General features: G+C 44.6%; 2 protein-coding genes across 7 annotated transcripts; one reads left to right on the top strand and one right to left on the bottom strand.

The window, feature by feature from the left end:
* Positions 1–86: 86 nt before the first annotated feature.
* On the bottom strand, positions 87–5,912 carry TEN1 (TEN1 subunit of CST complex). 4 transcript variants are annotated; one of them, XM_037408700.1, is made up of 4 exons: positions 5,443–5,912; positions 2,584–2,685; positions 2,305–2,462; positions 87–998 (listed from the first exon to the last, which is right to left on the bottom strand). In XM_037408700.1, the coding sequence occupies exons 2-4, from the start codon at positions 2,667–2,669 to the stop codon at positions 862–864; spliced, it is 381 nt and encodes a 126-aa protein (XP_037264597.1). In that variant the 5' UTR covers positions 2,670–2,685; positions 5,443–5,912; the 3' UTR covers positions 87–861. The 4 variants fall into 4 exon arrangements, with proteins under 4 accessions (XP_037264597.1, XP_037264589.1, XP_037264570.1 ...); XM_037408692.1 differs by lacking the exon at positions 5,443–5,912 and adding an exon at positions 4,674–4,706; XM_037408673.1 differs by lacking the exon at positions 5,443–5,912 and adding an exon at positions 4,485–4,698.
* On the top strand, positions 4,736–25,809 carry ACOX1 (acyl-CoA oxidase 1). 3 transcript variants are annotated; one of them, XM_037408640.1, is made up of 14 exons: positions 4,736–4,925; positions 5,944–6,103; positions 11,862–12,022; positions 16,836–16,943; positions 17,457–17,576; positions 18,712–18,827; positions 19,022–19,191; positions 19,521–19,683; positions 20,397–20,587; positions 20,832–21,011; positions 21,646–21,751; positions 21,835–21,978; positions 22,848–23,054; positions 24,060–25,809. In XM_037408640.1, exons 1-14 carry the CDS (start codon positions 4,808–4,810, stop codon positions 24,108–24,110), a joined length of 1,995 nt encoding a protein of 664 aa, XP_037264537.1. In that variant the 5' UTR covers positions 4,736–4,807; the 3' UTR covers positions 24,111–25,809. The 3 variants fall into 3 exon arrangements, with proteins under 3 accessions (XP_037264537.1, XP_037264531.1, XP_037264547.1); XM_037408634.1 differs by lacking the exon at positions 11,862–12,022 and adding an exon at positions 14,902–15,062 and having other exon boundaries at positions 4,737–4,925; XM_037408650.1 differs by lacking the exon at positions 4,736–4,925 and adding an exon at positions 14,902–15,062 and having other exon boundaries at positions 5,999–6,103.
* The last annotated feature ends 1,206 nt before the right edge of the window (positions 25,810–27,015 follow it).

Genomic DNA, 27,015 nt, shown 5'->3' with positions numbered 1-27,015 from the left:
TCTCACATCACCCATGGGTTTCTGCAGGGCCTAATGCATTTGCCTTAGCAAGAAAGAGGGTTTTAATCAATAAAAGACAGGCTGCCTTCTCTTTTAATCTTTATTTAGGAAAATAGCAATCAAAACCTTTAGATGCTTTTAAAAATAGCTATTTGAGGTCTCCTAAACTTAGTTGTGTCAAGGAAGAAAGTAAAGTGGTGGTTCTCAGGGCACTGCAAATATTTATTTTAGACCTAACGTCAATCCCCTCCCTTAAGACACCAGTTCCTGGAAACCCGAAGAGGCAGTTGCTACTGAAAATAGTGACTCCTCATTATTGTTGTTTCTTTGTTGGTCAGTTCAGGTATTTGTTTTGCCAGGAACATTCCTGTGTGGCAGCTGAGTCATGGTGACCAAACACATGCACTCATGCACCCACAGCCACGCAGGACCAACGAACTTTGCACTAATGCCCTTTACCTCCGACCTGCCAACAGCCTGGTAACCCACTGTGCTTTGGCAGTGCATGTGGGGTGTGAGCTGTTTAACTTGAGATTCAGAGACTTCTTCTGACATGTCCAAGCCTTGCACTGCAAAAGGACCATAACTCAAGTGCCCCCTTTTCCTTAAGCACCCTTTTAAACAAACATGAAACCTACTTCCCAAAGCTTATTTTCAGTAATGACCCCTGGCATGAACAGACAACCCACAGTCACATGCTGACTCACAGTCTTCAAGTGTTTCCCTGCTTGGTGACTTGACTTTGCTATTTGCCACAACAAAAAGCAGTACATTGCAAACCCACCTTCCAAATTTACTTTTAACACATTTGTTGCAAATGGCAGCGCAAGGACCAGTGTATGGCTGGTCTCAGAGCTGCTGTCAGGATGTCCTGTTTTCCGTCTGCTCCTGTCTCTCGTTGAAGTATTTCCTCTGCTCCTGTATGGCTTGTTCCAGCAAGGGTACATTCATCCCTTCCACGCAGGTCAATATTCGTGCCTTTACCACAGGACCCTCACCTGGGAATATAAACAGGAAGTTTCTGTAGAAAAACGAACCAGATGGAGCAGCTCGGAGGCAAAGAAAGAGGTTCCCTCAGGCAGCATGTGGCTTCAGCTGGCCAAATAACCATAGCCTGAGAACTTGCAGGAGACCGGACCAGCCGCGTGCCTCCACCGATGCAAGCAGCATGCCCAGGAGCAGGTTAATTCAGTGATGTGCTTTCCCTCTGCGCTGTTGGCTACAAAATGCTGGTGGCTGACACTGGGCTCTCCTTGCTCTGGGGTACGCTGAGCCCTGGACATGTTGGTGCCAGTGCCTGCCATGCAGCATCCGTCTGCTTCGCAGCTGGACAAAGTTTGGTTTTCACTGTCTAAAAAGCATCAGGGATGGGTCTAAGCTCAAGAAGAGGACAGAACAAAGCTGGGCTTAGAAGAGGCTCAACATTGACTATAACCAACAAGTCATCAGTGGCATTCAAATGGTAACATGCAGCTGTGCAAAAGGGGCCAAACCTTGGTGACACAGCCACCATCTCAGCCTGCTCCCCTTCTACCCCTACAAAATGGGGCCAACTCACTCCTAAGCGGTGACCAAAATAACATGCCTTTCTAAAGAAACGTTGCAGCAGTGGCTTAGCAGATCACTCATCACATGCCACGTGCAGTGTGAGTTTCCACATGCCACCAAGGATTTCAATGCCACGAATGCGACTGCTCGTTATCAGGTGTGGCCAAGAAAACATGTGGGATTTGCTTCACAAACTCACTGCCCAGCCCAGATCAACTCCCCACGCAAAGCACCGTGCAACCAGAGTAACGCTTAGGGCACCCCAGGAAAGGACAACAGGGTGCCCTACATGACAGAGCCTGCCTGCATTCCTCACGCCCCGTGTCTGAGGGCAAGGATATAATTAGAGCCTTTCAAGGATGGCAAAGACCAACCCAGCCAGCTCACAATGACGTATTACTGCAATCAGCCATGTTTGGAGCACAGATGATGTGGTGGCTGGCAGTGATGCCAGAGGGCATTAGCACAGGTTTCACAAGCTCAGTGATGCTGCTAAGGCACTGCCTATTTCTAATGAAATCTGTGCTAGAGTACCAGATTTTCACCAAGATATGGGGGGCTCTTCTCATGGTCATCAGGGAGAGACAGGCTGCTGAATCACGCACTCATGTGACCGGAGGCAGCTGCAGGAGATGAGCCTGCCTTGGCCAAAGCTGACCTCAAGTGACAGCATGTCTCACCATGCACCCAGGGAGCCAGGAAGGAGCGGACGGACCATGAACAGCAGCAAAGGGCACTGGTTCTCAGAGCATTTACCTTCCCTGTGTTCAGTCTCTCCTAGGACCATGTAGCAAGATCCTGGCTGGGCTTGGAATGGCTCCACAAACCTGGTGTCGACACAGACGTGGTAGTGAGCTGAGCTATGCTGAGCAGTGAGAATGGCTTCGGACCGGGCCAGGTCGTAGCAGTGTAACCTGGGAACGATCGATTTGGGAAGCTCAGCAGTGCAGAGGTACAACAATTACAGACAAAAGGAGGGGGATAAGCCAGTGAAGGAAAGTCCTGGCCTGCAGGGAGAGCAGGGTACCTTCTCACCTGCCAAATGTCCTCAGCGCCTCCCCCTCTGGGACTGAGCTGTTGATCTCCCATGGGAAGTAATAGACAGCAGCACTTGGCAGCATCTCACACAAACTGGGCCTGCAGTAAAGCAAAAGATCTAAGTTCATGTCACTCTAGTACCTGATATAGATACAAGGTGACACTGTCCCAAAACTCCTTCCCTGCCCAGAGCTCCCCATCCAGGGGGCTGCAGCAGCTTCACAGCTTCCTTGCTGAGTCCTGTTTGCAGCTCAGTGCACGTACCAAGCCCCAGGCATCATGGCATAAAGAGGGGCTACCTTCCCCCACAATTCAGCATGAACAGCAACAGGCAGCCCACCAAAACATCCAGGTCCTCCCCACAGGTCTCCCCCAGGCTATGGGTGGGTTGAGAAAGGTTAAGGAAGTGGGGGAAAATGGTGATTGAGAACTTCAGAAAGTGTGAGGGACCAAGATGCAGGAATAGACCCAGGTGCTGGCGTAATGGGGTACCATGCAGAAAGATTGAAGGCATGACCCTCAGTCTGTTCTCATTCTGCAGGACAGGAAATTCTGGCAGTGTGTGATCCTGAAGCTGGAGAACAATTACTTGGATACATGCCAGCCTGGTTTCATCAGTACTTTAGTAGGGTTTAGAAGATGAATGATGAGGAGTGTGATGAGTGAGAATGATCTGGCCCAAGATAAGACTCAAGTGGGATGTCCTGGAGCTACAGCAGTGGAGCAGGGCTGGCACAAGCAGGCCAGCCACAATGCAAAGCACACAGAAAAGCAGGAATGCAGAGCAGCTTTGGCAAGATTTTAATTCTGCCCAGCCAGTGCTGTAGCCAGGCTGTTGGATGTGCCCAGAAGTGGTTTCTTTTGGCATCATTTTCCTCTCCGATTTCCCTTGCAGGTTGCCTGTGTTTGGCATGTTTCCATGTTCCATTTACTGCTTTTCTCTCTGGTTTCTTGCCCTGCTGAGGGGGGACAGCAAGAGCTGCACAATGGCCCTGGCAGAGATCCCTGCAATACAGACTAGTGGGGCCACCCCAGCAGGTTTGAAGACCACCAATATTGATTATGCAGCAGTGGGGACATGCTGCGCTGCAACCCTGTGGCTTTAACACTTGGTGCCATTGCTCAGGGGGTTGCAACCTTGCAAAATGCCCCACCGCAGTCCCATGGAGGACTGTTGTGAGAGGCCACTGAAACCAGGGTGATCCTGGCTCACCCTGGGCTCTGCACATGCCCGAACTCTGGGTTTAGCTGCCCCATGTTCCCACACAAGGCTGTGCACACCCAGGGTGGGCTGTGAAACCCCTCTGGCAGGGTTCCTACCAGTAGCAACAGAGGTGGAAATCCAGCTCTGTGCACGCTGCCGCTCCCTGCATCTCTACCCCACCTAACCCAGATTTAAAAAACAGGTTCAATTCTGCACCTCCCGAACAGGGCAAAGGCCACCCTGCATCACTCGAGTTTTGCTCCTGAATCACACTGTGCAGCAGGATGGGATCAGCCAGGAATGCAAGGTGCTCAGTGTGTATTTATTGCATTTTTTAACGCGTGCCCAACCCCAACTGCAATACAGTATGTGCCCACTTAATGTGCTATTTAATGCATGTGCAACGTCAACTGCAGCATGTTACATATGCATTTAAGGCACACTTGGCGCCATGTGCCTCTTACATGCGGATTTAGCGCACTATCTAATGCAGCATGCTATAGGGATGTTTAATGAACTATTTAATGAACCATTAAATGCCTGGCTGCCGACACAGCATGTCATGTACACTCTCAATGCGCAACTTACCGCACAACTTAAGGCACGCCAGGGCCCAAACGCAGCCCGTTAACGGGCACTACTTAATGCGCGCCCCCTGCACCGCACCACACGCCTGCTCGGTAGTTTCACGCACCATCGAATGCAGCTCAGCCTCAACGGCCAAACGCTGCGCGCGCGCCCCCGTGCAGCCGGCACCCCCCTGCAGCGCGTTACGTGCATCCGGGTGCGGGGTTAAGGCAGGCGGAGGGGCAGCCCGGTGCCTGCCTGGAAGCACGGCACGGCACGGCACGGCCCCGAAGCCCCGGCACGGCCCGCTGCTCACCGCTCCGCTGCCGCTCCCCGCGGCGGTCACGTGGCCGGAGCGCGGCGGCGCGGTGCGTGACGTCACGCGGGGGCGTGGCGGCGCCGAGGCCGGGGCCGGGGCCGAGCGGAGCCGCAGCCGCCGCTACCGCCGCGATGATGGTGATGAACGCGGACCTGCGGAGGGAGCGCGCCGCCGCCACCTTCCAGCCCGAGCTGCTCACCCACATCCTGGACGGCGGCGCCGAACGTACCCGCCGCCGCAAGGAGATCGGTGAGGCAGGGCCCGGGCTGTGCCGCCGCCACTCCCGGCCCGGTGCCCCTCGCTGAGGGGAGCGGGGCCGGGCCGGGCTGGGGGCGCTGTGAGACGAGGCCCGAGGGGGAGTCTCCAGGGAGGGGCGGGAGGAGGTTTGGGGGGGGGGCGTGGGGAGGAGCCTTTGGGGAGAGGGGAGACTCCGGGGGGGGGGGGGGGGGCGGTGAGGGGAGGGTGTGCAGGAGAGGGGCCGCCTTGCGGAAGGGGGTTTGTCTGATGGGTCAGAGCAGGAGCAGGGTTGTGTCCCTGGTCCCCCCGCCTCCCCATCCCAGAGAGGATTTGGGGTGGCCCTGGTAGAGCTGTGTCCTCTTCCTCCTCACGTCCACCTTCCTCCAGAGGGTAAGGGGCAGCTGCCCACGGGCATTTCTCTTTGGCCCCCTCCCCTCCTTTTTGCTTCCTACTACACTCCTGCCCAGCAGTACAAATGTGACCTGTTTCTCACCCACCTCTACCATGAAATGTCACATTAATGAAATACCTCCATCCTCTTCCTCTTCCTTTTCCGGGCCCACGCTGGCGTGGGACTGTCAGAGGCTGGTGTGTGTGCTGAAGAGGGGACGCGGGAAGTCTGCAGCCTCTGGGCACTTCGGTTTGTAGTTGGCGTAGTGGGAATGATCGCTGTGCCCTTCTGCAAGGACTTCTGCGGGCATCAGAGTCCACGAGGCGGTCTGATCCCGCACTGACGATGGCTGAGGCTTTGACATTGTTATTGAGAGGCCTGAAGGTCTTACAGCAGCGAATTGACCTCCAGAGTGCTCCAAACTTAAAATGTGGGTTATGTGTGGCAGGGGAGAGTGCTCTGTTGCTAGAGTCCCTCTTGACAAAAGCGTGAGACTCTTTTCTGACTTCATTAATTTTTAATTTTCTGTTCTTGTACCTTAAAGTACAGCAAGTGAAATGTTGAATCGTTTTGCACCCCACAGTCTGTTGAGGTCTGTGGAAACTGAGTTTGTTTTCCTCTTCTGTTCTGTGTCCCCAGAGGCCTTAGTTATTAATGACCCTGACTTCCAGCATGAGGATTTGAACTTCCTGTCCCGGAGCCAGCGCTATGAACAAGCCATCAGGAAGAGCTCTCTGATGGTGATGAAGTTAAGAGAATATGGAATTGCAGATCCAGAGGAGATCTACTGGTTTAAAAGGTACCGAGCTGGTAGTTTGCTTCTTGTATGTACTTTGATCGTCACCAAGGCCATTAGAGTTGTACTTTTCCCCTGTGCTTGCTGCCCAAAGGGAGCTCAAGACCTGGATGAAAGCCCACTGAAGTCTTGGCTTCAGTGAATTTCAGATGAAACCCTGATTTCCTGAATTTTGTTTTCCTAGATTTATTACTAGAAATGCACCATTAACAGTTGCACCCTTTTTATTATATATTGGTGCAGAAAGTAAAAAAATGAGCCCTTAGTCTGATTATTTTTTTCCCAAAAAGGAGCAAAATATAGGCCCAAATATTTTGAATCTGGACAGATCTGGTGAGGTTGCAGCTTCTAATGAAATCTCTTAAAGCTGATTACTTCACTTTGCACTTAGACCTAATGAAGTTGCATTACAGGCATACTTGAAAATGTTCCAAGATAGCTTATAAATTCTTGTTTACAACTATCTGTCTTGTCTCCCTCCTCCAAGCTCCTGGTACTGTAGTGGTTCCCTTTGACCTTAGAGGTTTTTTGTTGTTTTTGACCTTTTGTTTATCTGATAGTATTACCCTGGGACTGAGTTAATAAAAATGTTTTTACATCTGAGTTTCATTCCTTCCAGCTTGCAGGGAACTTAGTTCCTGACTGAATGTATTTTTCCCCTTAGTTTTACTAAACTCATTCTGATGTAATCAAACAGAAACTGCTTAACAAAGAGATTGCCCAGCTCTAGAAATCTGGACGTAGCACCATGGATATATCCTCTGGCATATTAAATGAACATTGCATGTTAAATAATGCACTGGTAGAATCACAAACCCCCCTCTTGACTGGATTTGTAGAAAAGCTGTCATTGCCCTCAGGGTATGAGTATTGGAACTTAGCTGAAATCATCTTGTCTGCTGTAGTTTTAATTTTAAAGAAATTGGTCTACCTTAACCTGTGTCATGAAAGTTCTTGTGGAAGTAATGTAAATGATCATCCAAATATTGGCATCAGTGGACAGGGATAACAAGAAAAAAGTTCAGTGTCTGGATGAGATGATTCAGATACTGCACGGTAGAAGTTAATAATTAATTTTTCCTGCACAAAGATTATTGGAGGTGACAGGGAAGTTTCTTCAGTTATTTTGATGGAGAAAATTCCGAGAAGCCTATCCACTGTACCAGCTGCCAAATTCAACAAAGTTTGCAACGTAAATGCTGTCTTTTGGTTGTATTACTGACAACATTTTATGAAAACAGGACTTTTCTGAAGCAGTCAAATGATAGAATCTAGTTTTGTTTTTCCAGAAGCTCATTTGGGAGTCAGCAATTCTTAACTTTAAATGGATGAAAGCTCAGTATTTCACGTAGATACCAAATAACACATTACATCTGATGTGATATGGGTAGTAGGTGTGACTAGTCAGAATTTATGATCCAGAATCAACTGAAACAATGAGGAAGGCTTACTTTTTTTCAGGAGTCAATTCTAATTGCAGACATTCAGGATTTCAGAAGATAATTGCAGTTGCTGTAAATTGACTGTATTTTCCAGTGTCTTCTGTAATAACATGTAGAATGAAAAGCAGTGCAGATACTTCTTACCTACAAGTGAAGCTTGTTTGCTGTAAGAACTATATGCTGTTAATATTCTAGATTTGGATTCTTAACTATAATACCTGGTGTTTGCAAGGGAGGATACTGGCTGACTGCTTCTTAATAAATGGCAGAAATGAAATTATTATTTTTTCATCCTTTGATTTAATTTATGTTTTAACGCCTGTCCCCACTTTCTCACCTGAGTGTCAAAATTTTTTTTAAGCTTAGTGAACTCCACCTGACTTGCAAAATTAAGTTTATTTCTGTCACGTATCCAAACATGCTAATTGGCGCTAACTAGAAGGGACTTCATTTGTGTAGAAGGTGACTTGGAGAAACTCCATTTGGGCCTATTTGTTTTTCCAAACTGGAAAACTGAATGGATGTGGTGTTGTGACGTGCCTTGAATGAAGTTTATGAAATAGATTGAAGTCCTTCGTTCAGATGTCAAGTTGTATTTATTGTGATTGACCATCGGATCTTTTATGTTTGGAAGCTCAAGGTATTTTGCCAATAATCCCTCATGCCTTGTGATTATCCCCAAACAATGGATATTATGTAATATCCATTACATATGGAATTTTTGATTTAGTTGTTTTCCTGTAGCTTTTGTATACTACCAGAAGTTCACTAAGTAGCTTTGTATCATGACTGATACATGACTTTATAGTTTAATTTATGAATGGATGAGGAGAAATGCTTCAGCTGCCCTGGAGATAGCTTAAACATTTGTTGCTGCTGTGACACGTCAAAAAATGTTCCTCCTTTCTGTTTCCACAAGGGCTTTGTGGAACTCCAAAGCATAAGAGGATCTGTTAAATATGTTTAGAAGCCATTTTAATTGCTTCTCATCTAGGCAGTTTTTTCTGTGTCTTAACATCTGTCAACACTGTGGCTGCTGCTGTGACTACAGCTTTTGAAGGCCCGCAGCCTTAAAGTGCCAGTATTTAAGATTTCTTTTACAGTCTTAACTGCAGCAAAATGTAAGTCAGCATGAAAATGGGAAATTGTTCTGATGTGTAATGCTACACAGCTCTTTGAAGAGAGCAATCCAGTCAGTTTTAATTCACCTTCAAGTTTAAGTAACCTTCGCTGAGGAAAATGGGATTAAATGAAGAAATGAAAAACAGTTGGGAGAAACTTGGTCATAGAAGAAGAGAAGATCCGAGAGCTGCAAGTCAACAGATGGTTCCTGTGTTCATAAGCATTGCATGAACGTGCACTTTACCTGTGAGAATTTGTCTTCTCATTTTTGACACTAAAGTTAGGACCTGCATTAGCTTTCAGCAAATCACACCAGGAAAACTGTTGTAGGGGTCCTACTAGCCACCGCTAAAACCATTAGGAGTGGATGACTCTAACTTGGTTTTTTTTATACAAATACTATGGTAGTAAACTTTTCTAACCGTTAGCTCTGAAGTCCAGTAAGCACAGGTCAGACACACCTCCTGCTCCTTCTCCACTGAGGTGACCCTTCATGCTCTTCCTTGAGAGAGTTACCTCAAGAACCACAAAAAAGTAGAAAAGCTTGCTTGCAGATTTTGCTTTAAAGTAAATGACCCTATTCTGTGACCCAGTTTTGCAAAGACATTCTCAGGCTGCAGTTGTTCATTTAGCTTCGGAGTCTTTCTGAAAACAGACTTTGCTCCTGCTGTGCACCGTTTGTTGATAGATATGCTATCAAACCCATCTGTCAAATGCAAGTGCCTTGTACTATGTGGGTAGCATTGGTTGCTGTGAAGCCTGGAAAGATCTGTATTGCCAAAGTAGCTTACCACTACACAACTACTATACAACCTTCTCCTGTAAGTGCATTTGGATCTGCAGCCCTCCTCTTGACTCGCTGATTACTGTAGCAAGCCTGACTTCAGACCAACAAGGCGGTCATTGGTCGTAGATCGAGCAACTAGTGCTGGCTGCAGCTAGGCACTTCCAGTTGTGATGGAGCAAAATACTTCAACAGTTACACAACGCAGCCTTTGGAGAACAAGCTGTATAGGTAGTGGGAAATGCCAAGCGGGAATGTAGAAATTGGGAGGGGAAGGAGTAAGAGTTTGGAGAAAGAAAACCTGTTGTTCCTCCCTTCACAGCTAGTACCTCTTCTGTTTGCCCTGTGTCATGAGGGAAACAGGATTCTCTCTCATTGTCATTCAAGTGGGGAAAAGGCATGTTGAGAAAGTCCCAATCATTCAGTGTGGAGTATGCAGAGCTGAAAAGTTTCTGCTGTAAATTAGCTGGGTTTCAGTTCTGCTTTCAACTTTGTTAATGCAAGAAGCTGTTAAAATGCTGCATGTTTAGTCAGTGAAATAGTATGCCCTTCTGACCCAGGGATGGATGTTAAAGTTTCTGCCTGCAAAATGTCTGTCTTCTTGCTCCTGTCAGAGAAGTGCTAGTTAAGCACAAAATATCTGGCAGTTACGATTAAACTTACTGATAGGCAGTGAAAGTTGCTGGTGTGACCTCTAAGAAGGTTATTTTTTTTTTTCTGGAGAATTACCTTCAAAGAAGCAGTATCTGACCTGATTTTTCTGACAGCAAAGCATGTGCCTGCACCTTTTTAACAAGTTCTTTCATTGGCTTCTCAAAATATGCAAAGAACTGTTCAAGCTCTTCGCAAGCTGCCCTGAAACAGTGTATTTCAAACTCGGCTCTCATTTTCTCCCTGTCAGTTTGTCCTTTTTTGGCCCAAGGAGTAGATGCACAGTAATTGTGTTGTAGGCAGTAAGCAAGTAAAGGGTGCTGCTGTTGCTATATGGGTCCTGGCCTGAAAGAATAACCCACATAGGAAACCTCAACAATGCTGAAAAACATTCCGTCTCACTGTCCTTGTAGCATTTTTAGGCCCTTGATCACCCTCGTAACTTCAGCTTTGAAAACGTGTGCTGCTGTAGGCAATAGAATATGCTCTGGTAAGAGAAATGTCTACCTCAACTCTAGAGAACTCTAGACACTGTACCTGCACTGACACCAGCTTAAAGTACAGTTAATAAATTAATCACCAGCATTAGATTACTTGATCACAATAGTTTTGGTTCTGGAAAAATCCATGGCTCAGTCAGTCTTGTCCATTTAAAAACTGTTCCATTTAAAGTAAGTGTCTTCAACGAGCAGTTCAGTGCTGCTGAAGAAGCTTTGCCCTGCTTTCTCTCACCCGAAGACTGAATTTCACAGTTTGTATAGGGAGATGGTTTTGAGTTACTAATTATTTACTCCCCGCTCCAAAGCACTCATTTCAGGCATGGTGTAAAATGCCAGTCACAAATACTGCTGGAATTTGACAAACTATATGCATAGCACGTGCTATGCTGCAGATCTGTGTTGGCAACACACTCTTAAATGTGCCCCCAGAGCAGGTATTAATACCTCGAGAGGGAAGGATGTATTTCCCTTGTAGGTATCTTGGGTAGGTGGGAGAGATCTTGTATGTAGGTATTTGTGCAGAGCGCTCCTTTTCTCCTCATCCATCTTCAGAGTTTGGATGGAGTAAGTGTTCATTTACAGTAGATTAAAGACGGAAAAACTGTTCAGACTGCAGTGTTGAAGGGAAGATGCTGTCATTTACTACATGGCTTTTACACAGTGAAACTTTCTAGCATGTTTGTGTTATGGAGCTTTTTTTAATTGGGAATGTGCTTTGCCTGCCATTGTGGCTACTAAATTTCGTAGAGCTCTCTCTTATGAAATAACTTCTGTTTGGATGAGGCACACCTAAAATGTCTGATTCTTCTTCCATTCCCTCCAGCACTAGCCTGTAACAGTAATTTTCATTGAGGGGTGAGGTCCTGATCTTGCAACTGATAGAAGCAGCTACAGGGAATACAGAGATCTTTGGAAAAGCACTTGGTTACCAAAGAAGCCATTTCCTTCTCAATACGCTGTGCTTCTAGCTAATAGTGGTCTAGTTCTAGGTTGCCAGCAGCAGTGGGATTTATTCCCACTGAGCCTGAGAGATGGAGAAGAAAATTGGTTTTCATGTCTTCAGTTTTATGTTCCCCACGAATCTTTGTATTTCCCCATTAGCATTGCTCCTGATGCCTCCATGTTTGGAGGTTGCCTGTAGGACAAAAAAAGGTTGAAAAAGCAAAGAGATTATTTGTCTTGTGCTACAGTTGGAGAAAAGCCTTTCAGGATCACAGTAACAGTAAGACTGAGATCCAGATCCCTCTATTTCTCTCCTGTAGAACATGCTTGGGCAATTTTCCTGAACCTTTCAGTCTCCACTTCAGCATGTTTCAAAAAACCTTAGAGATCCAAGCGACTGATGCTCAGAAGGAGAAATGGCTGCCCCTGGTCCATGGAGTCAAGATCATTGGCACCTACGCTCAAACCGAAGTGGGACATGGTTAGTTCCCTTCAGGGATCAACGGGTAACCTCTTTTCTGCAACTCCAGTTTGTAAATTGGTGATGCTCCCTAGGTAAATCTAAAAGGGGGAAGGTAAAATAGTTCCGTTAACCATTGATCTTTCGTGCCTTGTAGCCAGACAGCTGCTACATTTTGCATCTCAACGATCACAGAGTTAGTTTTGATCTTTTCCAGAATGCACCTCTTAGCTGATCACTGATTTTGTAGTTGCTTACCGTTGTTTTAGGGTGAGGAGGTTGTTCCAAGCCCTGGGAGTCTGAATTTCACTTGAATTGGTTGGAACACGTCAGTCAACAGTACTGTGGTTTTTATTTTTGCTTGAATTCGGGGCATGTGTATTTCAGAGTTCTTAGTGCATGACTGGCCTTTATAAATATACCTTTAGATGCAATGTAGCATGGTGAGGTTGTGCTTTTTTGTTCTTGAAAGTAAGGTATGCTTTGCCCCAAGCGCTTTTCTTCCAGATGCTACTCCACTGCGGCTATACAACTTTATGGAAAGATCTTGGTTTCAAAGAAGAAAAACATCTTATTCCTACTGCTGGCGAAAACTACTTTCTCTTCTTCAAATGGAAGAATATTTAATGTGTCAGAAAAGTCTTTTAGCCCAGAACTTGGAATCATGGCTGTTAAATACCAGCGAGAATAGTTTAACAAACCAAAGGCTTCGGTGCTTGTGCTGGCATCTGAACTCGGAAAACATGATATGTACAAGTCTGGACACTTGCAAAAGTTAGATGGTGATGCCAGTCGCCTAGCTGTTCAGTTGCAGCTACTCACGGTAGCTGAAATGCTTGTAGAAGATGCAATGGAGGACACCCTGTCATCTGTTCTGCTTGGGAGAGGCGGAGTGAGCAAACCTAGCTCGAGACACGACTGGATGGCAACAATAAATAAATGCCTACTGACCTCACTTGATTTTTCACACCAACTTCTTTAAATCAGACACACATCCACACCAACTTGGTATTTCACATTAGATCAGTGCACTTTCTTGCTTGGTGATGGCCTGGTTTGCTTATAGTTCTTGTGTCACTTGATGGTAAAATTAGTATTTTGACACTTAATAGAACAAATATGGTGGTAGTATGGTAAAGTGAATGTACTTACCGTGCTGAATAGTTAAAATGCAACTGTTTGGCATTCCTGCTGTGAATACTGAGTGTCCAACTACTTCATCAGTAAAGCTTCTGCAGTAATTGTCACTGAGCTCTGCTTAATTTAATCCTGATGTTTAGAAACTGCTGATGGGGAAACAGACGTCTGGATTACTGAATTGAGTCCTAGCCGGAATGGGTAGTTACTCAGTTTTATCTTAGCGAGTACCTACTTGAGAGCCTGTGTTGATTTTAACCTATTTCATAGTGATTAAGTCTCTCAAAAAATATAAAAGAAAGAAAAAGCACAAATAGCACAGGGATGAAAAGGAAACAAAAAGGAGTAGTGGAAATACTGTACTGTTTCTACTTAGTTTGTAGCTACAGTTAGTAAATAAGGATTTTCTTTCAGTCTTTGACTGTCAGCTGTGTGCTTCCCACCAGGACTAACTCACTTAAAAGCTGGTGTTCCTGATAACCCATTAGCCCCCTGGTGAGCTTGGTCACTGTTCGGTCAAAAAGCTTAGAAAACATTGCTACTGGGTTTATTAGACGGTTGAATTTATTTGTAGGTGCCTGAGAATATCGGAGAAGAGAATTGCCGTTCTTAGGAAGCTCTAGGGATAGAGCTAGTTCATATGAGCGTGTTTAGAGGTAACACAAGAATGCACTCTTCTTCGATAGGAATGCCAGCTGAGTTTGAGCTAAGCTCAGATCAGTGTGCTTTCCATAATGTATATCTCATTTAAATATATATATTTCTGTTAAAGACCAATTACAGTATTTCATATATAAATGGGCCAGATGAACAACCTTTGTACAGAAGGTACTGATCTTCAGTCTATATTCCTGCTATATTAATGCTCCAAAGCTATCAATATTTAAAGATTTAATACGCATTTAATTCTTTATATCAGAATCTAAGAGAGCACTTGGCTACTTAACCGTGATGTTTGGCAGCACTCAGAGGAGGAGTGGTTCTAATAAAACAAGTTTAATTGGAGAGACTTTGTACTGTTGATTTACAAGCTGAAAATTTTTGGCTTTCTTGCCAAGTTTTTATGTTCACAGCTTTGACTTACACATGCAGAGCACTGTCCTTTTAAGAGAGCTTTTAAAAAATAACAGAAGTTGAGTTGGAATGTAATATATGCTAGTTGTGTCTGATCTTTAATTAAAGAAAAAATGTACTATATAGTACAGACAGTTTCAAAAAAATAAAGTTTGGTGAAAACCTAGCTCATTCAGTTGGGTAAACTGGGACTTCTGTCGGGTTCTGCCCTCAAACCATGAGGGGGAAAAAAAGAAGTGAACTTTGTATCTTTGGGTGAAGGCTCGCTTCTGCCAGCCAGATCACATCTTCAGCAAACTGACAGTCTGACTCAGCCCATTTAACTTAGGGATGCTCTGGTTTCCAAACCATAGTGAAGGTCTAGGCTGTATTTTGGTTTGGATTAATACATTTTTTATCAGTCATGGTGCATCAAAAATATGAGAATGTTGCAAATACGTTTTATGTATGATTAGAAAGAAATGTGTTGCAGCATGTTTATTTCAAAGTGTAATTTCTTATTATTCAGGCTTGAGAAAAGGACAGTGCTCTGGCTTTCTAAAATACACTTGCTGAATTCTGATTTACACGTGAATCATTTTTATTTTTTTTCTTTTTGTCTCTTCCTAAATCTCCACCATGAATCCTCATGCTTGCTTCCCTCCCATAATGTTCCCTTCACACTCCCATCCCATGACACTTCTTCACAGCTTTGTTCATCGCGGACGGCCTGAACCTCTGGACCTTCATCTGGGCATGTTCCTCCCCACACTTCTCACCCAGGCAACCCCAGAGCAGCAGGATCGCTTCTTCATGCCTGCCTGGAACCTGGAGATCATTGGCACTTATGCCCAGACTGAAATGGGCCATGGTACAGTACATTCACTAAATGCTATTGCTAAGAATGGCTTTGTGTACAAAGGATTCCCCTGCCTGGGAAAAATGGTGTGTGTTTACCCCACAGTCTCTACACGTGCAGCTGTGGCTCTAACGAGAAGTGGACTGTCTCTGAAATTTTTAATAGATCATTACGCCATGTGCTGCTTGCCCTTTTTTTTCTTTTCCTCCTATGGGAGAGTTTGATGCCTGTAGTTCTATATGTGAGCACACTGGGTGCTCCTCTTGTGCCATTCAAACCCGTATAGATTTTGCATATGGCTATGGTGATGTCAGTTTGATGACATCTGTTCATTTCTACACTTACCATTCTTTCCAGTGTGGTTTCTGCTTTGCTGTACTTAATGTTCGGTGTGAAGACAAAAGGACAGAGCTTTAAAGTACTGAAAGAAATGCCAAAAAAAGTAAGAGTTGCTTGTCACCTTGGGACTGACCTTGGATCAGAGAACACGTGGATGATGTGGTTCCAATGCTCGTGTTTTGTGGGAAGCTTTATTTTATTTCTTTATCCCTCCAGATTTTTAGTTCACTGCCGTATGTTCTTTGTAATTGGACCATGAAATGTGGGGTTTTTTTAATTCTTTGTCGCAAGTAGATTTTGTTGCTGTTCCTTTGCTTTCAAGCTTTGAAATGGATTTTGATAACTCTGGCAGTATTGTGATTGCAACACTTTTAATCCAAGTTTCAAAGGGAGGATATTATGCCTTGGAAAACTTTAATTTTGACATCTGAGAGTTGCAGATGAGAACTATTTTCAAAAAATGAGCAGGATTCACCTTTGTGCTGAAGTGAAATATAGAGACTGTATGAAGCATAAAGTAACTGCAAGTCTGTGGAGAATCTCTTGCAGCTAGTGAGGTTTGAAGATCCTCTGCCAGCAGTGTAAGTCTGTGTTAAGCTGCCTGTGGAAGTCTACCATTAACTCCATTCTTTGGAAATGCGGTTGCATCAAGGGGATATCGTTTTTCATGTTGAAGCTCTTGTGTAGAGTCACTGGCTCTGTTTTGTTCTGGCAGTCCACCCTACAGGATTGTTCACAGCTTGTCTCACTCAAGCAAGTAGGCCTGGTGATTTTTTTATTCTTTTTTTTTACCGCATGCAGGGACAATACCACTGTTCAGGCAGGCGTGTGAGAAGTAAAGAGTTGGGGGCAGAAGAGAGACTGTTGCTGGAATTGTTACCTTCATTTTTTTGCAGTTTCTTCATCTACCTGCATCAGTACCCTAGCATATGCATACCTTGCTGTCTTGGAGCTATGGATGATTTCATTTGGGAGAAACTGCTCCATCAAGGTGGAGAATGTAGGCCTGATGAGGGAATGAAGAGATGGTGGGCACTACTTATTTCATCTTGTGGCTGAAAAGTGTATGATTTTTATTTTGCAATTTAATCAGATTGCAATTTTAGTGAAATCCAGGTGAGCATGTTTTTGTGGACCTTTTAACTGAGAAAGGACTTTTAGTGTGTCATAGCAAAAAGGTGTCAGATCAGAGGTGCTTGGAAAACTGCTCTTAGACCACTGGGGAAAAAATGTAACATTTTCTGAGAATTGGCTTCAGGTCTCAGAACATGGTCTGACTCTCACTTGTTCTTCCTTAATTGGTTGATATTTAGTCCTTTATATAGCCTAAAAGCAAAGTTAAAACTTTCTACATTACTACTGTACAACTTTCCGTTGTCTAGTTCTGTGCTTGTCTCTGTTCTGTGACTGACTTTCTGCCAAAACAATGTGTTTGCTTGTTTTCAGGAACTCATCTTCGGGGTCTAGAAACTACAGCTACTTATGACCCTGCTACCCAGGAATTCATCCTCAACAGCCCCACTGTGACCTCCATTAAGTGGTGGCCAGGTGGACGTAAGTGCATCACCGTGTGTCTAAATCTGGAAGATGTGCAGAAAAACGGAGGGAGGTGATGTCATGTGGATTATATTTACAGAATGATGTCTGAAAGTTCATCCAAAGAGCTGGCTGAAAGGCAGTTACTCTTGCACAAGTGACAAATTTATCAGAGCCTACTAAAACTTTGGGTTATCTGTGCTCTGAGTTGTTTCTCAGAATCATTTGCGCTGTATGGATTTGGCATAATTCTTGTTGGGTTGTATCAAAATCCTTGTACTTCCTTTGGCTTCACCGGCAGGTTTGCCAAGGACTTGGTATCGTATAGGCAAGAGAATCATATTGTGCAGTTTCTGTTGACTCGAGCAACACAGTTTGTAGAATTCGGATGAACTCTCAGTGTTGTAAATCTGGTTTTCTAGCGCATGATGTGGTTAAGGTAATCTCAAATCCTGCTCTAAGGAAGGAGACTGTGTATATATGTTTGACTTTGATGGGTTTTTTTCCTTCTGACTCTCACTCCTTTTGCAGTTGGAAAGACGTCGAACCATGCCATTGTTCTGGCTCAGCTCTACACTCAGGGCCAGTGCAAAGGGCTGCATGCCTTCATTGTTCCCATACGGCAGCTGGGCACCCATGAACCTTTGCCAGGTAAAAATGAATGTTATAGGTTTAGCACTCATGAAATATGTTAGATCTGTTTCTCTGAAACTATATATAGAGCTGCATATGTCTTGTTAATGTACATGGCTTATTTCACTAGCTGATTTGAGTGAGTAGTTGCAGGTTACAGGGCTTAAAGGAGTCTTTTCTTATGACTGAACTACCACTAAATGATCTTTAATGTCATACTTTCAATGTGAGGGTTAGTTTGAGATTTGATTTTGTCCCTAGTGTTCCCCAGCTATGCGTTCTATGAGGCAGCACGTCCTGCTTTCAGAAAAGGAGAGAATACCTTTCATCATCATCTGGCTAGAAGTGAGCTGGATGATCTTTAGAGACAACTTCCCCAGGGACTGGATAGTAGGACTGCTTGTAAATTAGGAAGATCCACATGTTCTGATGTCCTCTTGTGGTGGTTTAACCTGGTAAGCAGCTAAACACCACACAGCCCTTTGCCCACTCCCCCCACGGTATAGGGGAGAGAATCAGAAAAACCATAAAACTCATGGGTTGAGATAAAGGCAGTTTAACAGGACAGAAAAGGAAGGAAAGATAACAGGAGAATACACAAAACAAGCAGGGCATGGTGCAGTTGCGCACCACCTGCTGACTGATGCCCAGCCGGTCCCCAAGTGGCAGGCTGCCATCTCCCAGCCAGTTCCCCCCAGTTTTATTGTTCAGCATGATGTCATATGGTATGGCATATCCCTTTGGCCAGTTTGGGTCAGCTGTCCCAGCTGTGTCCCCTCCCAGCTTCTTGTTACCCCTAGCCTCCTCGCTGGCAGGGCAGTACGAAAAGCTGAAAGGTCCTTAACTTGGACTTTAGTCCAAGTTAACTAACTTTAGTTGTGCTCGGCAACAACTAAAACATCAGTGTGTTATCACTATTATTCTCACCCTAAATCCAAAACGCAGCACTAAACCAGCTACTGGGAAGAAATTCTATCCCAGCCGAAACCAGGTTACCGCTTTTCTATCAAGGAGACTAAGGTCCTCGTTAGCTGTTACTCCTAACAGTGCCAGGACTTGCTAGAAAACTAATAATCTCCTTATTGGAGAAGGCCTGAATCTTGTGTGGTGTTTAGTTCCTATTTTTTAATGCAAGTGGCTTTATGTGTGGCAGGTATTACAGTGGGTGACATTGGGCCAAAATTTGGTTATGATGAAATGGATAATGGCTACCTGAAAATGGACAACTTCAGAATTCCTCGGGAAAACATGCTGATGAAATATGCCCAGGTAAAGCAGTGAATTTCAGCATATGCTATTAAAAATGGCCACTTCAAATCTCTTTTGTGGTTGAATAGTGTACCAGAAAGATTGTAGCTTGCTTGTAAGTGCTACCTGGTGAGTTTAGAACTTGATAAGTGAACATGTGACAGGGAGGAAACTTTAAAAATCAACAGGCTGTTATTTTTTTCTTTTTTTGGTAGGTTGAACCAGATGGCACCTATGTGAAACCACTGAGTGACAAGCTAACCTATGGGACCATGGTGTTCATCCGATCTCTCATTGTAGGCGATTCAGCTCGCTCCCTGTCCCGGGCTTGCACCATTGCCATCCGCTATAGTGCAGTGAGACACCAGTCTGAGCTAAAGGCAGGGTAAGCGCAGTGAAATAAAAGAGCAACCGTAAGTGCTGAGGGAAAATTCTCAAATACTGGAGGGAAGAAGGACTGTGATTGATGTTGTTTGCTTTGGCACTTGATAGTTTCGAAAGACTTTCATCCGGGGAGGTGAATAATCTTTTGGGTTTTTGACTGCCAAAATGTCTTCCCTCTGCCAGAGGCTTTTTCTGTGTGGTCTTAGATAGACGGGCTTGAGACGGATGCGGCTTGTACTATCCAAGTGGAGAACCTCCTTAAAGCAGAATAGGACTTGTGCAGCAGTTTGCCACCCACTGGCGTGCTAATTCATCTGTATTTTGCTTTAGGGAACCAGAACCCCAGATCCTGGATTATCAGACCCAACAATACAAACTCTTTCCCCTCCTGGCAACAGCATATGCTTTTCATTTTGTGGGAGCCTACATAAAAGACACCTATCATCGGATTAGTGGAGACATCAATGAAGGGGATCTGAGTGAGCTGCCAGAGGTACTGTGTCCTCTGGAAATCAGAGGGGTGTTTGTTGATTTTGTGTAAGGACTCATTATAGCATGAAGAAAAGGCATCAGGCCTGTTCGGCGTTCAGTCACGAGACATCTTTGTACTTTTTTAAGATGCAGAGATCCCAAGCCCGGTATGTGCTGGTGATTTTACTTTTTTATTTGCACTATTCATTTAGCAGCCCTTTGTGAAAAATAGTGAGAAAGCTACTGTGAATATATTTTTTAAAAAGGTGACTTTCCAGAAATGATGGCATATCACTTGGGACTGGAGTTAAAACTGGTCTTACGCTTGTGTTGTAGCTTCTTGATTGTTCTTCCAAGTGACTGGGGTAGAACTGGTTTGTTGATCAAAGGTGTCGGTACTATACTGAAGGGTTAGGTTTTTAAAGTGGTAGTTTTCAGTTCGAGATTCTGTCTGAGAACCTGATGTGACAATAGGCAATTGAAAAGAGTCTTGTACATATAACGCATAGAGACAGAAAGGATGGGGTACTACAAGCCTTTACACGTACAGAGGTTTTCATATAAATAGTTTGGTGCAGGGGAAGGTTCGTAGAAGAAAAACAAGGCCCTGTGGGATGGTGGAAGGATGATGTCGACTCTGCTTTGTTCTGGGAGCTGCAGTACTTAGCCTGTACGTGTGTGAGCTAAGAATGGGAAATAAAAAAAATCTAAACTGGCTTTGCTTTTCTCCATCAGCTCCATGCGCTGACAGCAGGGCTGAAGGCGTTCACTTCCTGGACTGCCAATGCTGGCATCGAGGAGTGTCGGATGGCGTGTGGTGGGCACGGCTACTCTCGCTGCAGCGGCATTCCTGACATCTATGTCACATTCACCCCGTCTTGCACCTACGAGGGAGAAAACACAGTGATGATGCTGCAGACAGCTAGGTATGGTAGCTTCTGTCCAGAGATATTCTTGCCTTGGCATTATGGTCTTTGTAGCTAAGCGATGAGCAGAAGAGTATCCCATATTAGCATGAAACTGGTGTCTCATGTTTGTCTCTTGCCCTGTTTTGGACAGAAAAGTATATGCCTACAACTGTTCTTCGCTAGTCCGACCCTAGGTGAGATGACTTCTCTCTGTTCAAGCGACTCATGCATTAGAGTTGCTATTTGTTGTCTCTGTTTTCAGATTCCTTGTCAAAAGCTACACCCAGGTTAGCTCTGGGCAGCGGGTTGCTGGCATGGTGTCCTACCTTAACGATCTCTCCAGGCAACGCATTCAGCCACAGCACGTGGCTGCTAGGGCTGTGACAGTACGGATCAACGATCCAGTCAGCTTGGTGGAGGCCTACAAAGCACGTGCTGCCCGGTGAGTTCACGCTTACCAGACTGAGTCAAGCAATGGTAACGTTATGTGTTTTGGGAGATGGTAGTGGCGCGCTGCCCTGTAACGTTAGATTCTTGGGGTGTGGTTTGCAAAGCTTTGCTCCATGTGTTGCTTCCGAGAAGTGACACACTTTACCAGATTGGGGTCAGTCCTAAGTGCTGTGAGGTTACAGGAGGCTACATAGAGCCTATGCATAGCCTAGTTAATCTACTGTCTGCTCCATTTTGAAATATCTTTTTCTAATTTACATGTAAAGTATATTAGAGCATACAAATACCAGTATTATTCAAACTGCTCAGACATCTGTCTGGAGAGAAACAATATTAAAACGTGTTGTGAAGGAAGTGTGAGAGCAGAACAGATGCCTACATGTAAGTATTCTAGCACCACATACCTGCTGCCAAGTGTTGTCTCACCCCTCTGTAGCTGTGTTCTAGCTGCAGCAGTGATGATAGGTGCTTCAGAGCCACAATTCTCACTCCAAGCGTGTATTCAGTCATGGCACATGACCTCTGAGTTCTTCTGATATGTTAAACTGAAATTCATATGAATTCAGTGTACGTAATCTAGTTACTGTAGCGTTACTGCATAATCTGGTTTTCTTACTTAAAAATAGGCTTGTAGAAGCTGCAGCAAAGAATTTGCAAGCTGAACTGAACCACAGGAAGAGCAAGGAGGATGCCTGGAACAGAACTTCTGTTGACCTTGTGCGAGCATCTGAGGTCAGTGATGTGCCCGATAAATGTGCTGTAAGATCTTCTCATCTCCTCGTGAAACTGATTCACCTGCCTTTTGTTTCTCGTAGGCACACTGCCACTACGTGATAGTGAAGCTTTTCACAGCAAAGCTGGCTGAGATCAGTAATGCAGCTGTCCGTGCTGTCCTGACCGAGCTGTGTCTCCTGTATGCACTGTACGGGATCAGTAAGAACACAGGGGATTTCTTGCAGGTTGGTGTCCTACTCCAACACCGTAAATCTCTAGAGCCAGAGTCATTGTTTACAAAGATGCTTTAAATGCAAAGCAGCAGGAATGCTTCGGTGTAAGGTCTCAACTGTTGACTTCCAGAAGGCCGTTAGCAGGTCTGATGGAAGGCTCTTAGCAAGTTTCCCTTGTGATCTGCCAGAAGCAGAGTTGGATGATAAATGGTAACATGGCATCTGTCTAGGTTAGCTTCTGTGTTTTCCAGTTGGTGACTAGGTGTTGTATGTTAAAAAAAAAAAAAAGAGTTAATAAAGGAGATAACATATTAGGCATGCACCAAGAGCTGTATGCATTTTTAAGTTAGTGCACAAAAGGGAGATAAATGTTAACCCATATTTCAGTGAATGGGTTTAGATTGTCAGGTATTATTTTTCTTCTCTTCATTCTGTCAGTTTGAGAATGTATTTGTGCAGCAGTGTTTTATTTTGTCTTCAGGCAGACACGGTATGTTTTGTCTTCCCCCTTCCCTCTTTGCTGCATACCAAAAAGTTCCCTGAAACTAGAAGAATTTAATATACACGTGTCCATATTCTTCAAGAAAATTTGCCACTAAAGTTAGTATACAGGACCCTAAAGAATGAGTCTCCCTTCAAAGATTAAATAGCTGGGCAGTATGGTGGGCTATGCTGGGCATCTCCTTTTGCTTGTACACTTGTAGCAAATTGCTCATTTTGTTACTTAGTGCTTAGAAAAAAACCCCAACAACCAAGAAACTAGTGTTTTATGAACTGCTGCATTTTAGTGTGTGGGAAGGCTGATGACCTATGTTAAGCCGTAGGGGAAGGTTCCTGTGACTTGTGTATTCTTCTGATAATTTCTTCCCCCTCTCCCCAAGGCGGGTATCTTGACCGATACCCAAATTACTCAAGTGAACCAGCGTGTGAAAGAGCTCTTGGCTATAATCCGTCCCAATGCAGTAGCACTGGTAGACTCCTTTGACTTTCATGATGTTCATCTTGGATCTGTGCTTGGCCGGTATGATGGGAATGTCTACGAGAACATGTTTGAGTGGGCAAAGAAATCCCCACTTAACAAAACAGAGGTAAAGAAACCTTACTTCTGCTTAGGTCACATGTGTCCAGAGAAATAACTTAATTTAGGGTTGTTAATTTTGATCCAGTGATGTCAGCAGGTAATTGATGAAGGGGGGAGAAGAATCACTAGTGGTAATGGACCAGAACTAGCAACCTACTTCTGCTTCTCTGCTTTCAGCGTACTTTCTTTAGTTACTCTCCCATGTGTACCTCACATCCATCCCTGCGGGATACTTCTGAGTTTCTCAGTTGAGGGAGGAAATCATACACTCCCTAGAGAAACAACTGAATGATCTCATCGAGTTTAAAAGCAGTTTTCACTTGCTGTTAATTCCGCTTAGTGACAGTAGCTGTGAAAGCCTTACCTGTTTTCTGGTAAATCTGCCAGTGTGTTCAGGCAGTAGTAGTGACTGGAGAAGAAAATAAATTGCTCCCGTGTGGTACTTAAGTGTCAGGTGTTGCATATCTGTCCTAAGGCTGTAGCTGCAGCTGAGCTAATAAAGTAAACTGAACTGAGAAAAGTTGGTGTCCCTTTTCCATCAGCTGAAACAGAACTTTAAATCCTGTCTCAGTGGCCTTTACTGCCTTTATTTGACTGACACAGACTATCTCCTGCGATGGGCTGCCAGAGACTGCATCTGTAGTTAGATCCCACCAGAACTTACTCATTTTTTTTATACTTCCGAAGTCAGTGGGACTTAGGAGCTTCATTACAGTCCCCTTAGGAGACCTTGACCAGTTTTGTTTTAATTAAAATGCCAAATAATTGTCTGTATGGGTATAAGAAACCCTGCATTCTTTTCTTACAAGAAAGGTAGTGGAGAGGGGCTTATATTCTCATGCTTTGTGTCATATAGACATGCAAATACAGGAGTTAGCTGGCTGTTCTTAGATCTCCAAAGTGCCCCTGATTCACATTTCCGTGGTGTAAAAACAAACTGCAAGATGTGAAGAGCTAAACTGTTTTAAAGATCAGGCCTGACTGTCTTAACCACTGTCTTGTCCTCTTACAGGTTCATGAGTCTTTCCACAAACACCTGAAGCCGATGCAAGCCAAGCTGTGAAGCCTGCTGGTTTTTTTTAAAATGCACACTTTTCCTGACCTGAAAACTGGGTGGTTTTGTCCTTTCTTCAGGCACCTAAATCAAACCTTTCAAATCCTGGTAGCTGTAGGACAGTGGATAATTGTAGCCTTTCTTTCCACTTTTATAAATGGAGGAGGTATTTGGGGAGAGTGTATAGGAACTGATGCCTGTTTTTAAAGTGCAATTATAATGGTAAAATTAACCTTTTAATAATCTAAGAAAGCTTTATGGATTCATACAAGGATTGCTTTTGTGAAGCTGCTAACTAGAGAGAAGTTACTGTCAGCTGGAAAGGTAGCAGGATTTTACTACTAAGTAGTTAACAGCCCTCAGGCAATAGCTTCTAATAAGCAGTTATGTCCTCCCTCCAAAAAGCATCAATGTCTTGATTTATTTTAAGACTAGCACCGCCTCTCTCCTTGTTTGGCAAATATTTATGCGATCTAAAGCCTCCTGCACAGTTTTGTGCACGTGAGTCTGCATGTGGCACTACTTTCCTGATGTAACTGGGAAGTAAATATGCATCCTTCTCTGGAGCTCTGCTTCATTCATCTCTCCAGATGTGTTTTCTAATACATCCTCCTTTCACTGCCCTGCAGAAACTCCTGACTGTGTGCCGTCTCCAGCGCTGGCACCTTACTCTTTGTTGATAGGAACATAGTAATGCTGCTCTGAGGAAAAAAACAAGTAGTAATAATCAGCTGGGTGCTGGTAATAGATGTTCTGCCCTTCTTTTAACTATTAGTATTTTCGTAGCACTATCTCAAAGCACTTTACAAATGTTACTTTAGGGTGATTTGATGTGAAAAACCACGTGTAGTGGTAGAAACTGCAAATTTGACCTGGAATGACGAAGCCAGTATTTAGGGGCAGAAATCAGTTCACCAAGGTCCTTGGGTCTTCAGATTATCCTGGGATGTTCCTCTGTTTTTTAAAGGCATTCTTCAAGAAAATGACAATCCCAAGTGAAATGTCCAGACTTTTTTTCCTACCCATGCATTTCCAAGGAGCTTTCTCTGATTCACTTAATTTTGGTTTTATATTGACTTGGGACTTGCACAGTGCTGCCTGGATTTAACAGGTGAAAGATTTAGCTTTTAACCTCCTGATGCCCAGTGAAATCTGCAGCTACAACTACAAATCATTGCTGGTGGTTTGTTGTTTGGTTTTTTTTTTTTTTGCAACTTTGTCCAGTAACAATAAAACCTCTCTTAGCAACAGATAAGAGCAGCTTGAGCTTAAAATGGTAAAAAGCTTCAGCATGAATCCAAATCCTGCAGTTCTGAGGCAGTATCAGAGAAGCTGGTTTTCTGACAGCTTTTATTATTCAACTGTTAGTCTCTAATTTTTGGATCAGTTTTCATGGATGAGTTTTTCCTGGCACTAACAATGATCAGACACAATGTTTGTCTCCACGTGCAGTAGCTGAACAGAAAGAAATGTTTAATTTCAAATAAAATAATCAAACTTGCCTTTTGGCTACTGAGTTTTTCAGGTCAAGTGGAAGCACACCAAAGGAGGCAAAGGGCTAGGGCCTGGCCTTTCGTTTATTCAGTAGGGCAGACTGCTGACCTGGGCAGGGATGATGGAGGAGCAGGTTAAAAATATGTTAATGAGAACAGTACTAGCTAAATGTACAGATTTAATAAATTACAAAAAAATGTGTTTTCGGACAAAATGTCTCTCTTTCATGCGTTGCCTTCAGTGGATCTCATTTAAAGTCACGGGTGAAGTAGAATGTGCAGAAGACCTTAGTTGGATTTTATTTGTCTTATTTCCACTCCGACGTTTCTGGCTTTGCTCTGCAGTGGGCTGGGGCAGCCGGCCCAGTCCAACAGTTACCCTTGCCTCCGCTGCTGCTCACGACCAAGGCAGAAATTAAACTGGCAGAGAGCGGAGCGCTCTGTGGCATGTTGCTCGGTATTATTATGGCTCATAGGCAGGCAAAACCAGATCACTGCCGGCAGCGAAGATTTAAAAATGGTGTTTGGCAGCGGAAGCTTTAATTCATAGAAGGTCTTTCTTTAAGAAATGGTTTCCCCCTGTTTTTTTGGAGTTGGTAGTGATATAACAGCACGTGCTGTGCTTCCTTGCAGTTGGTGAGGGTATTGTACGCGTTTTGTCGTCTTACTGCTGTTGGGGGGTGAGGTGATACCTGAATGCCAGCGTCTGGTGTGACTTGCAGCGTCTGATGGTCAGCAGAGTTTTAAACGCTGTCAAATGGCCCCGCGTCCTCGCTGGGACTCATCGGTTTTGGACAAAATGTCGGTACCATTTCCACAAGTGTTGAGCCTCTTCTGCTCGAGTGTTGGTGATTTTGGTGTCGGGTCATGACGCGGTCTGTGACCACAGTTACCTGTCTTGATTTGAGCCATGGAGTCGTTTAAAAAAGTGCCACCTTTTGGCAGAGACTTTAGAAGGAGCCCGTGTTCATGGCTGGCAGCTTGCGTGGTTGGGGGGTCCGCAGGGTGTAATATCTCAGAGCCACGCGTTTCCCCAGGGATTTTCTGGAAGTGCCAACTCAAGTACAGGAGAAAGGCAGGAGCAGGGCTGGCTCTGTCCTGCAGCCAGCTTTGGGAAACGTGAATTTATTTTTTAAACCTGACCCCCACGCAACGCGCTGCTCCCAGCAGTGCCCCTTGCCGCAGGGGCTGCCGTGGGGAGGAGATGGTAAATCTCACCTCTTCGGAGAGATGGGTGCTAATAATAAATAAAAAAATGGGCTGCAGGGAAGAGCTCCAATCGGCCGTGTGGCTGGCAGGGTGTCACGGGGGGGCTGCCGGGGTCTCCTGCACCCAGCCTGCTGTGCTCCACAGGGGGCTGGGGGCTGTAATCCCCCGGTGCCTGGCCTGGGGCTGGCTCCTTGTGCTCCCGCTGGTGCCCG

Source organism: Falco rusticolus, chromosome 1 (assembly GCF_015220075.1).
Source record: "Falco rusticolus isolate bFalRus1 chromosome 1, bFalRus1.pri, whole genome shotgun sequence".
NCBI lineage: Eukaryota > Metazoa > Chordata > Aves > Falconiformes > Falconidae > Falco > Falco rusticolus.
The sequence above is the reverse complement of the archived record's forward strand: the minus strand, read 5'-3'. Positions and strand labels throughout refer to the sequence as shown.

Bases quoted from the DNA above. Each gene is read 5' to 3' on its own strand.
- TEN1 (XM_037408673.1), bottom strand. From the start codon at position 4,570: ATGCACGTAACGCGCTGCAGGGGGGTGCCGGCTGCACGGGGGCGCGCG. The intron at 2,686-4,484 runs GTGCGTGAAACT...GCTTTACTGCAG, and splicing joins AGGCTGAGCTGCATTCGATG to GCCCAGTTTGTGTGAGATGC. The intron at 999-2,304 runs GTAAATGCTCTG...TTATATTCCCAG, and splicing joins AGAGACTGAACACAGGGAAG to GTGAGGGTCCTGTGGTAAAG.
- ACOX1 (XM_037408640.1), top strand. From the start codon at position 4,808: ATGATGGTGATGAACGCGGACCTGCGGAGGGAGCGCGCCGCCGCCACC. The intron at 16,944-17,456 runs GTAAGTGCATCA...CTCCTTTTGCAG, and splicing joins TAAGTGGTGGCCAGGTGGAC to TTGGAAAGACGTCGAACCAT. The intron at 19,684-20,396 runs GTACTGTGTCCT...TTTCTCCATCAG, and splicing joins ATCTGAGTGAGCTGCCAGAG to CTCCATGCGCTGACAGCAGG.